The sequence below is a fragment of the Mytilus trossulus genome, chromosome 13, assembly GCF_036588685.1.
Source record: "Mytilus trossulus isolate FHL-02 chromosome 13, PNRI_Mtr1.1.1.hap1, whole genome shotgun sequence".
NCBI lineage: Eukaryota > Metazoa > Mollusca > Bivalvia > Mytilida > Mytilidae > Mytilus > Mytilus trossulus.
In genome coordinates this window covers 51,842,367-51,859,109 of record NC_086385.1, presented here as the reverse complement: position 1 = coordinate 51,859,109, position 16,743 = coordinate 51,842,367, and the positions used below count along the sequence as shown (strand labels likewise).

At 32.9% G+C, this 16,743-nt stretch overlaps 1 protein-coding gene across 1 annotated transcript; it reads left to right on the top strand.

Moving 5' to 3' along the window:
• The first annotated feature begins 4,423 nt into the window (after positions 1-4,423).
• On the top strand, positions 4,424-15,326 carry LOC134694458 (uncharacterized). Its single transcript, XM_063555469.1, has 8 exons — positions 4,424-4,700; positions 5,576-6,442; positions 7,172-7,278; positions 8,387-9,631; positions 11,150-11,180; positions 11,924-12,192; positions 13,350-13,377; positions 14,770-15,326. The coding sequence occupies exons 1-8, from the start codon at positions 4,424-4,426 to the stop codon at positions 15,078-15,080; spliced, it is 3,135 nt and encodes a 1,044-aa protein (XP_063411539.1). The 3' UTR covers positions 15,081-15,326.
• Positions 15,327-16,743: the final 1,417 nt, after the last annotated feature.

The window sequence follows — 16,743 nt, the reverse complement described above, 5'->3', positions numbered from 1 at the left end:
TCGATTTAGTACCTGATGAATTAAGCTCTTTTCAAATGATTTTTTATAGATTGTTTTTATGAGTAGCTGTTACACCACTGTCAAAATTTAGACGACGGGTTTGGCGCTCACAAACATGTTGTCCCGACACATTGTTTATGGTCGCGTCTCTAGTCAGAAGCATATAATTCAGTTGTTATAATTGGTTCCTGTATTTCATACATACTTTTTGTATTCATGTTTATTATGAATTAGACCGTTATTTTTTTTTTCATTTCTTGTATCGTAGCCTTTAAGGTCGACTATACGGTACGGGATCTTATCAATATTGAAGGCCGTACGGTTGCCTATAATTACCTACATCAACTTAATTGGAACTTAATATATATTTGTCTTATTAGCAATCATACCACATCTCCATATTCTTATACAGACAGGAAACTTCATATAAATATGGCAAATATTTTGATGAACAAATTAACTGAAGCAATCTGACAGAAAGTAGAAATTTGAAGTAAATAGAAATTATCACAAAATGAAATACCCTTATAGTGTTAGAAAAAAATTCGTATCATACCAACTTTGAAAATATTTCACAGCTTTCTAGTGGCTAACCATTATATAGATATTAGATAATCCATATTGAACCAATGCATGGCTCAAAATAAAACTCTCTATAATTTGAAAATTGTCTTTTAAAAGTATGGAAATACTATGTTACATCAAGCTGCGAGCAATTACAACTATGAGATGGTAAAATATTTGTTAAAAAAGGACAGTGACCCACACCTTCTTAATATAAAAGTAAGTACCAGTGGTAATGTTTGTAATGATCTATATAAATCTGTCATTCCTTTTCAATTATCCCATATAAGCCATTGCAACATGACAAAACGAATTTGTTTTATAAATTTGTGTACTTTATAGGCAAGTGGTAATCAATGACTTGCCTTTGGATCAGATATATCTTAACTTAAACAATATTTCCTGTTCCTTGTGAAATGTCCGTAGACCAACCTGTTGTATATTACTAGACTTTAAACTTGAAAGTCTGTAAAAAGAATCATTTGTACTTGAATGAACTGTACTGTACCAAACTGCTTGTTACGCTCGCACAACAAATGGCTTTGTCGACATTTATTATAAGACAGGGATATCAACTGTTGATTAAGTGTTTCTGCAGCTTTATGTATGTATTATACCATGCCCTTTCCATATTGGTCCTGGTATCATCCCTAGACTCCCATATTTGGTCCAATATTTAAAAGAAATGTTATAATTTTTTCTATCACATATTTAAGCTTGCAGAAAAGAAAAAAAAAGGTCAATTATAACAATTTAATGAAACATAACAGGTAAAATCTAAAACATTTTATCCAAGAAGTGTTGTTACGGATGCAATGACGTCACGTCATTTGGAATCAGGGCACAATAACCAATAATCTCTTTTTTGCCCCGGGCAATTTTGAAGTTATTACATATGCAAAACCCGGTGTATTTGTAACAAATATGTGATAGTCTTTGTTTCTTGAATTCATATTGATTGTATGTGAATTTTCACATCCTTCATTCATTATCTGTACTAAGAAGTATTTAATTTAATGATCTTAAATTGAACTTTGAAAAAAAAACTCAAACAAGCATTCAATGAAATTTGAAACTTGGACAAAACAAACATGCCTTCAACCAGCCCATATTTGTTTCTTTCCCCCAAATGTATACTAACTGAAACATGTTCAGTGCCGTACTGATATATCAGTAAAACATTATTTATGACACTCTAATAAATTAAAAGAGGGACAAAAGATACCAGAGGGACAGCGAAACTCATAAATTTGAAAACAAACTGACAACGCCATGGCTCAAAATTAAAAGGACACACAGACACACAATAGTACACACGGCACAACATAGAAAACTTAAGAATAAACAACATGAACCAAACCAAATACTAGGGATGATCTAAGGTGCTTCGGAATGGTAAGCAGATTCTGCTCCACATGTGGCACCCGTCATGTTGCTTTTGTAATAACAAATCTGGTTAATAGTCTAATTCGGTAGGTCGCATTCATGAAAGGGAAGGGGATAAAAACATTATATGAGATACCGGTATAATCCACTAAATTAAAGGCTCTTGGCTTTGTCCAAGCGCATATAGTATCAGTATGGGTTAACATGTATGTCAGCGCTCAAACACAACATGTGAGAGTGAAGTCACTGTACAATAACTTATATGTTTCAGTTAAGCTCATTTTATAGGACGCATAGGACTAGCTTGTCCCATAAAACCACTGACTTTGTCTTACGCTGGCTTGAGTAATATACAAATAATGACGAAACAATTGTAACAGCAACCAATATCTAGGTCTATATTTCAACAATTTAAAACATGTATCGTTATTTAGGGAGAGACACCGATAGACCTGACCATCGATGACGAAATCATAAGGCTTTTAAAGGTAAGACTTACATTAAAAGTAGAATAACAAAAGTAACCAACTCCAACAAAAATTAAAAACAGGTAGTCCCTCATCAAATGGCAAAATCAAAAGCTCAAACTGATCAAACGACTAGAAGAAAACTGTCATATTCTTGACAGGTTTCATTTTAATACTTACGTAGAAAAATGTGGATTCAATCTAACTAATCCTTTTACTCCATGACAGGTACATACAATTCCATTATAGTGTCAGCAATGTGAGAACAAAACAAACAAGCGTAAAATGTCAAAAAATAGAGATCACATTTAATAATTTATTGCGTCCGAAGCGCTTTTCTGGATTAATAACCTTCACCAGAAACGCTCAAAGCCACATATTTGAAATCCAAAAATGCATTAGTACCGAAAATTGTTGAAGAGCTAGATGTCAAAAATACCTTGAAAAGATAGCCAACATTCATCTAAAGCCAACTTTACCTGAATGAGTTGAAACATTAGTTTCATAATAATTTCAAAATCTTTAAACGGACAATTTTAGTAACGTTGGTAAAATCATGTCAGTACTGAATTACTGACGACTGTGCTATTGATACCCTTAAGGGCTGATGATAGATAGAGGAAGATGTGTTTGAGTGCCAATGAGACAACTGTCCATCCATCCACCAGAAGAGGTATCGACCCAGTGATGTAAAAATTGGAAAACACGTTACGTACACTGGGTACATCTTACATCAAAAAGAATATAAAAAATACCCAACTCCAAAGAAAATTTCAAAACAGAACGCAAAATGAAAAGCTCAAACTCATCAAACGAATGGAATAAAACTGTCAGAAATTGGGGTACAACACATACAATTATGTTATAATCTCAATCACTATTACACAGAACAAATATATTAGTTTATTGATAATTCAAACACATTTAATTTTATATATCTACATTAAATTCACACCAAATTTAAGACTTCTTGCTGTTATTTTAGGATTATGGAAAGACTTTTCTACCTGGTAAGTAATTTTTAACAGAGTTCAATAGATCCTGGATTAAAAAAAAAGAAGGAGATGTGATGTGATTGCCAATGAGACAACTCTTTACTAGAGACCAGATGATACAGAACTTAACAGATATAATTCATTATATGGCCTACGACAATGAACAAAGCACATACTACATGTACATAGTCACATTAAATGTATCATGTGTATATTTCATTATTATACCTTATTTTGATTGGCTTACATCTATTACGCGTCATTCTGCATTTCAAAATGAATTGCATAAATCAAACATACATGATGACAGACATATCCACTCTGAATTGCACAGGAAAGAAAGAAAAAAAAACTTGATAGTAATCCTGTATTTATAGTATTGGATGCTACATGTAGTAATTGCATAGTAGAGAAAAAAGCGTTGACCGTTGTACTTTTTGGAATGAAGCACTTCCCAAAAAATCTAGTTTCTACATTTTGTTTCAAACTAAAGGCGTTTAGTTTTCTCATTTGAATTATTTTACATTGTCATTTCGGGACTTTTTATAGCTGACTGTATGGTATGGGATTTGCCCATTGTTGAATGCCGTATGGTATAGTGACCTATAATTGCTTTTTTCTGTGCCATTTTGGTCTCATGTTGACAGTTGTCTTGTTGGCAATCATACCATATTCTCTATTTTTATATCAAACAAAATGTACTAGTATCAAGAATAAAGACAAATGAAGGGTTTGTCTGAGAGGGTCATGCTCATTACGACATCAATTATTAGTAAATGACGCAGTATATTTTGGAAAGATCTGACCAGCTGTACTGACCAAAATCCGGTTTATATGACTGTTTGAATAGAGGTGTGGGTCAACTTAAACAAGACTAGTACATAAAACAATCGAGTTGTAATTCAAAAGCACATAAAGGTCTGCATTGATATTTTCAAATCAACTTACAAAACCAAAAAAATATATATTGAATGTTTCACATTGAGACTGCACCAAATAAATCCGATAGTAATGTCATTTGGCATTTTAGGTCTCCCAATTGAAGTTAAAAGGTTCGATAAAAAATCAGCGAAGGTGTTCTCTAGTCTTTTGGAAGAAGAAAGTTATCCCCACTTTGAATCGCGTGTAATGTTGGTTGGCGAACAGGGAACCGGGAAGACGACTATAGCCAGATATCTTGTAGGAAAACGTCCTTCTAGATTCAGGATTGCAACCAACGGGATAGAATTATTTAATGGGCTTTCATATATAGATCGTCAAACAAAGGACTGGCTTTGTGGAAGGCAAGGTAAGACAATTAACAACATGGGGAGTTTTTTTCGTCATAACTGAAAGCAATGGCAATGCCTCTTTTATCACTTAAATGTTACTTTGTAGAAATAGTGTTGTTTTTTTTATTATTTATGTCATACACCTTGTAATAAATATGACACTTGGTTTGATGTTAAACCTATGTCTATTTTAAGATCAACGTACTAAGTTTGAGCATCTGTACACATTACATTTTCTTGCGTGTCAAAAATAAAGTGTGTATTCCTATGAAAAACATTTAATATGTGAGTCAAATATGGCACACATATTGAAGTATGAAGTAATCTATGACTTATTTAATACTTAGAATTATATAAGATCTGAAGGCCACATTTGAGTCAATATTAAAATTTTGGATTCAAGGTCGTTAAATGATCAAGCAATCAATAGAAAATAAGGCAAACATCAAATAGTAAATATGATTTCACTAAATGAAGAATCGTAGATCTCAAAAAGACATTTAAACATATAAGTCAAAAAAACAAATTGCACAACGCCGTGTAAAAAAAGGCACCAAAAGACAAACAACGATACACGAAACTCAATATTTAAAACTTAACACTGAGCAACACGAACCACATTACAATTTCGGAGAAGGATATCAGGATCTTGATAAGGATGAGCAGATCTCGTTCATCGTCTTGTTCATGTAAGTAAAACCCCGGTAATAAGTCTTATTCGGGGAAATTAGGACAAAATTGTGGTACAACAACTCGAACATGTGTGTCTTCATCTATGACACAGATCTGACATCACTGCAAACCTTTTACTTATTTTGACAAATATGTAAACTAACCTTGTCACAGATTATATGCATTATATTTTTTCACATTTATCAATCTCCTAATTTAGATTTTTCACTCGAGGAATTGGCTGTTAGCAGATCTCTTTTACAAGAAGACAAAAGAGAGAAAAATGTTGTGTCACAAATTAAAACGTTTAACAGTCAATATATACCCGATATGCGGGTAGACATGTCTTTATCGGCCGATGAAGGAAAACAAAAGCAAAAACCAACTGAACCATCTTCTTCCGATACGACTTTCGATTATGACTTTGATAGTGTGTCGTCTACTCAAACAGTTATTACTGAACATGTTAAAACAACGTCTCATCATCAATTGAAGATTGAACCTGTTCATTCTGGTATGTGTAGAACAGATATGCAACACATTAACCGTGTTTCGGAAAGGCTGTCCTGTAGAGTTATTGACGATATTCAAAGTTCTGATTTCCCTAGCAATCGGAATCAACCAGAAGTACATACCTACCGGACAGCTGTTAAAAAAAAGACCGACTCCATGAATGAAAGAGAATTAATTGAGGCTCAGCATGACACTGTTTTAGATGATACATGTCTGGAAACACGATTAAAGGGTGACATGCACATACAAACTTTTACTAAACCTGGAGTTATCAGCAAGCTAAAACATATTTTTGGAGTAAGCAAAACAGTCAAAGAAGTGAAAGTCTCAATCACAAAAGAGAATTTTTTAAAGAAGTCTATTAATGCTGGGAAAATGCAGTTACATAACAAAATGATAGCTCCTATTATTATCTGGGATTTTGGTGGACATGATGTCTTCTATTCAACACATCAAACTTTTTTAACGTACAGAGCTATTTATATAATTGTTTTGGATGGAAGTAGAACCCTTGACGATCCTTGTCAACATGAACAATATGTTCCAGGGAAAAGTGGACCTAAAACAGCAAAAGGTATTTAAAAGAAAAAGTATGGCTTTTCATTAATACACCCTTATCAACCAGAGATACCTCTTCAACCTCAAAAGATTCCTTGGATTGATACGGTGTAGGATATTAAAAATGCCATGACAATATACACTTTATTGTATATTACAAGTAGATTTCCAAGTGAAATGACAGAAAAAATGATATCGCAATCATGACCTATATCGATATCAGCATAGATGGGTAGTACAGCACAAATGTCATTGATATGTAGTTGAACTACTTGGAGAATAAGGGAATAGAGTATGATTGAAAATGACACAGCCATTCATCAGAGCTCACAAGACAGAAATTAAAATTAAAGGTCACCATATGACATTAAACAATGTGCAAAACCCATATCGTACAGTCAGCTTCGAAACTTCCCCTCCTGAAACATCTTCCACCAGAAAACGACAACCTAATTCATACAATAAAATGTATTTTAAAAATAATTATGACAAAGATGAACCAACAAAAATTTCAAAATCACATGATCCTCATTTAGGACTGACACAAAAATTATCTGGTGATGCTATTTATGTTTGTGAGCTCCATATCCTCCAAAAACATGGCATAATATGAAAAATTATATTTATCATAAATGAATGCAGTTGCAAATGTTTTATTTTCAAAATTAAAGATTTTATAGCTTTAGATAATTTCATTAGTTTTGTTTTCTGTGATAGTTGATTGGATGTTTGTTCATTATTTAAGATTATCTAAGATTCTGGATCAATGCGATTGTCACATACTGCAAAGGAAGTATTGAATGTTATCCTAAAATTATGATCGTTCTGACTCACAAGGATCAGGTAAAACATGTAAGTAGTTTAATGTTGTGCAAGTTTCCTTTAATTTAGAAAAAAAATGTGTTTCAAACAGAATACTGATGACGCAATTTGCGGCCACCTAGACTATATATAAAGAAATATGCATATGTTTTTCTACTGTCAAATAAACGTATGCCTAATTGTTGACATATTAAGAAATATAGAAAACTTTTTAGAAAAGGTAAGGCAATATAATTTAAATTAATTAAACCGATTATTCTTACTTACATAGTATGCCTTTTTAGTATGAAACGCTGCTGTATACTATCTGACTCCTTGGTGGTCATTAAAGAGACGCCAGTTTCGCAGTGGTGGTATGATATACATTATACATTTTGATAATCAATAAGGAAATCATTAAGAAAATTAAGTTTTAAATTCCTTAATCAAACACCAGTGCTGTTCAGAATTTTTGCTTGAAGTTTATCAGTACTTTTAGTAGTTTTTTAGACAACTCAGTATATGTTGTTGATGTCAACAGTTTAGTAATGAGTTCTGAACAGTCTGCACAGAAAATAAATATTGAGCTGTCTGAACAGTACTGATTTTACCGCAGTATATAGGTCTGAACTGTGAACATTGACCGAAAGTGACTTATTGAAAGTAGTTGTACAATCACAAGACACTAGTCAAACAATTTGGGTCGAAATATTGGTTATCGATCCAAACTGTTTGACTAGTGTCTTGTGATTGGACTTATAGTATAACTTATCGCCGTATTTGAATATCAAAAATAAGACAACGCGTGACCGAACGACGCATGGATTAAACGAGTGCGCAGCACGAGTTTAATCCATAGCGGTGTTCGGTCACAAGTTGTTTTATTTTTGATATTCAAATGCGGCAATTAATTATACTTTTTATTACATTGGCTATTGGCTTTTTTTTATGAAATTAATGCAGAAAATGTAAGAAACTATATTATTTTCCTACGCATTTACAATTTGTTTTGATCCGACGTTATCGATTCATTGCAACCAATGTTATAATATTTCATATTAACCGTTGGCACCTATTTTGTATAATCTTTCCAGTTCCCAGACAAAATGTCGGTGCTGCGGCTTAACAAAGTTCTTACGTATTCATTATCCAATTTTAGAATGAGGTTGAACAGAGAAGAAACAAACTATTTTCAGATATCAAACAGATGTTTAAACAAACACAAATCATGAACCAGTTGGTCATTGAGGATATGATATTTGTAAACGCTAAAGACAAATATGACACAGAAATGGCGAAGATTAAGAGTACTATCATCAGAGAATCGGAGAGACAACCAACATGGGGAGAACGTCTTCCAAAGTGCTTTATCCCGTTGGAATTGGAATTTAAATCTTTGATCAAACACAAAATTCCGCTGATTACACTAGGACATCTAAAGAAAATAAACTCCCAGCAGCCTATAAGACCACTGAGCGATTTAGAGTTAAGGTTATTTCTGAAATTTCAACATTCAATTGGCAAGGTGCTGTACTTTGATGAACACAACTTGAACAATCATGTAATTTTGGCTCCCACTCATCTTATTAATGCCTTCAAATCCATTATTACTGATAGAAAATTTAGTGAAGGCGACAGAACAAGAGAAGAGTTGTGGGATGTCATGAGCAAGACCGGTGTAATATCAAAAAAGATTATTCGACAAGTTTGGAAGAAAAAGAAATATCTGAAATTCTACAAAGACAAGGAATATTTGTTAGATGTCATGACCCATCTTGATATTCTGGTAGACCCTAAGAGATACGACAATGACCGAAAACGTATCCCTGCTGACTTCTACTATATAGCAAGTATGGTTCGTACAAATGATGACTCTGGATACCTTCAGTCAGCTAGTTTCACACACAGGAGTATTACCATAGCCTTTCAGTCGACATCATTGATGATACCCCCTGCATTATCCTTTAGATTTATAAGTTACTGTCTATATGTCTGGGCAGTGAAAAAGTATGGACAGACCAACAAGGACATGCTATTTCACAGATCAGCTTTGTTCACCATAGATCCTTCTTTGGATTTGCACATTCTCTGCGAAGATGAACGCATTATTGCACGTCTAGTTCATGCCAGAACGAATTCATTAATAATGAGGGATCTTGCTTCCAGCATAACTGAATGTTTAAATTCTGCCTTGGAGAAAATAAGTCAGTTGTATATAAGAGCCAGTAGCGATCAGCATTACACCAGTGATGCATCCTTTATAACCAGAATATGCTGTAACTCACCAGATAACCCATGTGTCCTCCAAGTCAGAGAAGTACCAAACATTGGCGAAATTTGGATATGTCCTGCTCATGGAATTGAACACAAAATTCACATAATCACATCGTGGTTTTCAAGAAAGGTATATTTATTATGTGAGATAAGTGCAATGTGTTATTGAACTTATTTTTATACCTTATAAATTTAATTTCCTTGTGAGTTTAGTAAGTGATATAAGTATATGGTAGCTTAACATTTATGAAATTATTTTTTTGTAAAAAACATTAATATCTTGGGACAGAGTTGTACTGCAGAGATAGTTATTGTCCACATGCAGTTGATGGTTTACCGTTCGTGTTATTGTTAAGGCATCAAACACATGTAATATGAAATTACATTGTGTTTTTACACCAAATGTGCATAAATTCGTTCGAAACTGTGAATTGATCAAAGGCTGTCACGTTAACACAATTCATTAAAATTAAGGAATGAAAACATTATAAAGACTGAAACATTAGAATTGTTGTATTAGACGTAAAAAAAAGTCATAAAACTAGGTAGTCGTTTTACAGATTATATTTTGTTTTGTATGTTCTCGTACGATTTGATTTTAAATAAAGGCAAACAATTGGAAAGACGTTTATTTATCAACTAATTCTTTTAATAAAGATTTGTTTAATCTAAGAAAACTTAAGCAGGGAAACTGCTGTATTTTATGAAAAAACATTTTTTTTTATCCTGTATAAACTTTGACAAGTGAGACGCTAATTAAAATAAAATAAAAACAATAAGCTTAAGGCGAAGAGCAGAAAAATATTTGAAAAAAGTTATAAAAAGTAGCAAAACAAAACCTTCATAATAGATGATTAACTCATCATAGAAACCAGGATTGAATATTATGTATTTTGCACCAGACGCGCGATTCGTCTACAAAAGACTCATCAGTGACTCTCGAATAAAGAAATGTTAAAAAGACCAGATGATGTACGAAGTTGTAGAGCATTCAGGACCAAACATTTTTAAAGGTTTTTGCCAAATACAGCTTAGGTAAAATATTCCTGAGTTAGAAATAATAGAGATCTAGAAGGTTTGATTATTTTCATTTTTAGGTTCTAAACAGTATGATTGAAATGTGATGATTTTTGTGGTTTCTCTTGTAGACACAGAAAAGTTGATTGAAGTGAAAGTTAACCTGACACGGCGGGTCAGCTGACTTCAGCATATATTTCATCTTCGCAATGGCCCTTTTAAAATATCCAATATCTCAAAATAAAATTTATTACCGCAGTTTTACATTCATATACACCTAACCTTTACTCCCTGCTGAATGAAGATACCGAGATAGATTAAGAAAAATGGTCGATCGGCTTTATTTATTTACACCACTGGGTCGATGCCACTGTGGACGTTTCAACAGCCCAGTAGTCAGCAGCTCGGTTTTGATAAAAAGATAACAATTATATGGTCATTTTCATAAATATACTGTTTACAAAAGTATGAACTATTCGAAATACTACGGAGTTTTTCATTCCAGGCATATATTACCCTAGTCGTATTTGGCACAACTTATTTAAATTTTAATTTATAAATTTTCAAACGAATCTTCGATCTTCGTTGAATATGCAACTGGTATCTGAGTATGTATTGCTTATTCTTTTAGAATGAAGATAAATGTGATGCAGGATGTCCAGGTACTGTAATTTGAGTCGGTTGAATAGTCTATGCTATATCAATCAATAACATTCGTACCTATTTTAAAAATCAGATATGGTATGATAGACAGTTATATACATTTACATAAAGACCAACAGATGTGATCATTAATAGATCAGCAAAAGGCTTTAAACTTTGATTGATTGAGTGATTGCTTTATCATCATTTTAAGCACTATTGTGCTATTTCATGGCGGTAATTTGTTTTTATTTATTGGGTAGACAAAGCCAGATTGTCCATAGGGAACCGCCAACCTTATATAGAAAAACTGAAAATGCTAGTTTACAACGTGATCGGTATAACATGTATATAATGCACAAAATGAACTTTATATACATTCCGACGTCGATGTAGAGTACCATTGACAATCATACTACATTTTTGTTTTTTTTATCTAGAAACAAGTTGTGTTAACAAATGGATTTCAACGCATATAAAACAATTCTAGTTTCGTGGGGATTTGATGCTTAACGAAACTGCATAATGCTAAACTAGTACTATGATGTATATTTAATTACCTTTTACAAATAAAATGTTACTTGTATTTGTATGTCAGCCATTTTTTTTTATACAGCCCTGTAATGAACAAAGGAAAAAGATCATTTTCAGCAATTACATTCAAATGCAAAACATATAATTTAGCTGGATTTCAAAATACTCGTTTTATGATATTTTTTTTAAATTTTTGTTGATACTAATTGCTACAATCTTTCCTATACAGTTACAAACGAAGACTTCTTGAAAGTGACGCCATCAGATATCCACTTACGCCGTATGTCACTATTATACAGTAGGGATAACGTCAGAGAACTGGCTATACGTCTAGGGTTGTCAACGACTGCTGTTGATAATATGTTAGACACTGATGATCCAAGAAAATGGAACTTTGAAGTTCTGAGACAATGCCGGAATAGTGTCAACATGACATTCAACCACATAAAAGAAGCAATAGAAGCAAGTGGACAACATAGTATCCACAGACTTTGCAAGGTCAATACAGTTTGACAAATCACAACCCAAAAAAACAATTAATATTGTGTTTTCATGTTGAGGCAGTTGTATAGGTTGCGTCTTTAAAATGTTTTTCAACTGACAAACACACTTATACACACAATCAAAACAACACATTTAATCACGTTTTTGTGGGGAAAAAATGTAACAAACGATACAAGGAGGCATTCAAAACAGATAGATGTAAACTGCAAAGCCAAAATTACAAAAATGACGAAAACATATACATACAATAGGAAAAGAAAAAAGAGAAACACCAGCCCTACCATCATGTGACAGAGATATTTGAAAACTGTTATTTAAAAAAAACCATGACATCCGAAAATCAGTCGAATGACCTGTTCAACTCTTTGATCTCTTTTTTCAATAACTTTTGAGTAAAAGAAGAGGGACGAAAGATACCAAAGGGACAGTCAAACTCGTAAATCTAAAACAAACTGACAACGCCATGGCTAAAAATGAAAAAGACAAACAGAAAAACAATAGTACACATGACACAACATAGAAAACTAAAGAATAAACAACACGAACCCCACCAAAAACCAGGGGTGATCTCAGGTGCTCCGGAAGGGTAAGCAGATCCTGCTCCACATGCGGCACCCGTCGTGTTGCTTATGTGATTACAAATCCGGTAAAAAGTCGTAATTCGGTATGTCAAATTCATGAAAGGGAAGGAGATTGTAGTTACGACGTAAGGAACATATCCGATATCATTTGTGAAACAGTAAGTAATAGTCTTTCAAAGCAATCATGATAGGACATGCACCCTGTAAAATATCGTATTAACTGGGATATATAAGTTCTGATGTTCAGTAGTTCATGTGACTTATACGGCTAGCGTTCCTCGTCTTTTTTTTTTTTACAGAGATTAGATCATTAATTTTTCTGTGTGTATGGGTTTACACAAGTATTTCAAGAGGTCCTTTATATCTTATTTTTCGGTATGAACCAATGCTCTATGTTGATATTACGACATTTTTTATTGGCTATTCACGATGTTATTGAGGATTTTAAAAGATTAAGACACTGTGCATTTTGTCATTGCCAAAGGATATATGTGATTTGTTTTCAATTGTATTATTATTGCATATAAGTTGACCCTACAAATAATTCTCTGTCTGTTTTTTTTATTTTAGCTTGTGAAAGGGGGTTCCATTGATTTTGGTAAGTGATATCATGTTGCTCCTTTATATTTCTATTTCATAATTACATGTATCATGTAAATATAAATAAACATATTATTTTTATACGTGCACACATCGTATAATACTGGCGTTATAAAATTTCGGCGACAAGGTTTTTGCATGCTTTTCACGCATATACTTTCGTCTATCGAGTTTGCTTCTTTTTTGCAATGATTACAATGCATGTACGTACTAATGTATCATACAATTGTACTTCGGTCAACGTTTTTATACCCCAATGAATTTAAAGGTATAGAAACACTGATCCGGGCCCAATCAAAAACAACATACAAGAAAGAAGAACAGAACGGTTTTCTCATTGAACTGGAACTGAATTGCCAAGAAGTAAAATATTTAAATAATTTGGTATTAAATAAAAGCACAAGAACTTGAGATCACTGTAAAACCTTTGTCTAAACTTCACTTTGATTAATATAATCAAAGTATATGAAACCAAACTAGGAGGGTCTTGCACTTTGTCCTGTTGTTCAGATCAGAGGTACCTGTACCGGCTCAAGCGAGAAAATTAATCTCGTTGAGATGATCAATGATAATCTGTTTGTCGCTATTTTCCCACGACGACGTTGTCAATTTCATGTCAATGTCATTATCGCTAGAAACTAAGGGCACACGCCCCCCTTGTCAATGAAATTTAGGGTTATGACCCCTTCTATAGTTGTTTTTGAATGAACTTTTCAAACTTCAATAGTATCAAAACTACAGATATAATGAATAATAGAGATAGACCATTTTGTACATATACCAAGGTGAAACTGGATGCAAAGCGTTGTTATTTACAGTTTCATTGCATTTAATAGAAATAGAGGACTTCGTGGCATTTAAAACAATATTTTTTATAGAAAATACACAGCCTTTAATACAGAGATTTCTGTTATAAAATTTGAAACATAGATTACTCACTTGCTTTTCTATGACGTGCTAGCGTTTTTATTTACCAAAAGTTCTAAACAACCTGTAAATTCCAAAACACATCATGCTGAGTCACTAAAGTCGAGCGCACTCTAAAAGGTTTACTAGATTTGGTCCATATTTATATTTGTTTTAACAAATATGAGAGTACAATGATAAAAGCTGTGTTTTTTCTATAAAAGTTCCATATGTTTAGCATTGAATCAACACAAGGGTACTTAATCCTTAAGCATCTAGGTGAGATGACCAATGATAATATCTGTAACCTATGACGACGCTGTTAATTTCATTGACAACAGGGACGCGTGCCCGTAGTTTTTTTGCGATAAATTTTCACTCTAATATGCGACAAAGGACTTATCAGTCAGTAAGATCAAAGGTAAATTCTCACTATCATAAATATAGCGATAATGAATCAAATATTTATCATTTAACATTCCAGAAACGCAGCGGGAGATGTGGGATCTGGTTCCTGTAGATGAACACATTGATAGATTGGCTCCATTAGTTGGAAATAACTCTCTCCCGTTCCTGATTGAACTTGGAATGGAGTTTCAAACCTGGGAGCAGATTTGCTACAGGCAAAATGAAAGAGACTTGGTACGGTTGAACAAAGACATTTTTGAGGAATGGAGAAACAAATTTTGCACGAAACATAGCCTGAAACCAACATTGAGGACAATTGCACAGGCATTTTCATACATCGGCAAAAGTGTACAAATCGTTGAAAACACATTGTCAGATTTGTTGTGACTACAAGTATAACAAGCTTGTTATTTTCATTTTATTATCATTTTAAATGTTACTGTGTACCTTATTTCAATTTTGTTTTATATTTAATAGATATATTCAGAATTTTGGTTTAACAAAATGGTTTTGCATTCAAAGCTGAACTAATAACAATGCAAGTATGTTGGAAAGCAGAATTTTCTCTTGTTTTTTTTTGTTTATTTCGTATTTAAACATTTTTTGACACACATATTTTTATGTTAAGCAAGTTTAAAGAATATAAAGTTTGTATTGTTTCTGGAGAATATTGTCTTTGATCTGTGTTTGTCGACCGAATATGTGTAATAGTGGTTTGGCTCCGCCACTGTACTCTATCCGGGGAATATTGTTTTATCCACCAAATATTCACAGGGTCTTTAAATTCGAGTCCACTCATTGTAAAATATCCAACACACATTATAAGATTCTAAATAAGTTTTTAATATGAAAAAATAAAAATATGTCTTATCTTAAATATGTCTGTGTAAGGGGAATTATGAACAAGGGATATTTGCGAAATATACCAGTTGAGAGACTGTTAAATTCGCGAGCCGTAAGGCGAGTAAAATTCATTCTCAAGACTGGTATTTTTTACTAATACCCCACAAGAACATGCTTTATCTGTTTAATTACGCCAAATGTTTACGTTCAAAAAACGCATTGATGATCGTGACGTTACAAGCGTCCAATCGGATAGAGTATTTTTCGGCAAATACCACGGGCAGAGAGGAAAAAAAGGCATATCGTTTTTGCATATACCCCGGCGGCGTTAAAAAATGAACGATATTCATTTGATAAAAGTAAATTGGTGAAAAACAAACTGGATAGCTACCAATCAAAACCCAGATTCTTACATAAGGTGTAATTATGTGAAAAATGGGGTTGATATTTGATTTTGTTGAGTGGAATTGAATAAACATAACTTGCAGTTGAATTGTTGAAATTAAATTATGCATGCAGTGGTCAAGTCCATAAACATAATATTTATGGCCATTTATCTAATGAGGCGTTCTAAAACCACAGACATCATAAGAGTACTTTATTTTTGATGTGCAAATAAAATGTGTCAGCAATATGTTGAAGAATGTTATACAAACAAAATACAGTAAATATAAGACAAAACAAAAAAAAAAGACCAAAACAAAAATAAAACAGAATAAAACAGAATAAAATAAAATAAAATGGGGTATAAAATTATTATAGGAATGTTATTGAAATAAGAATTGAATATATGATTATGTCTGAAGTAAGAGGTTTCAGGTATGTGATTCATGTTTGTTTTAGGGTAGTTTTTGTTTTTTACCTCCATATCTTATATATCTATTAGGACTAAGGGGTACCAGTGAGACTAGGATACTATTATCATTGGTTGACCATAGGCATATATAATGATAAGATTATCACAAGTTGGACATCAGTTTGGCTCAGAGGTCGGTGAATGTCATTTTTTAAGTAGAGTTTTTGGTATATCCTGCCGTAAATGTGCTTGCTGTTGCTTGATGTGAACGATAGGATAAGAAAGAAAGAAAGACAAAAAAAAATATAATAAAAGAGAACAACAGACAATACAAACAAAATATCAACATAGAACTGACAGCGAAATAGAGTGTGTAGATACCTCAAGACGAATAAGATCCTGTTTACTAGT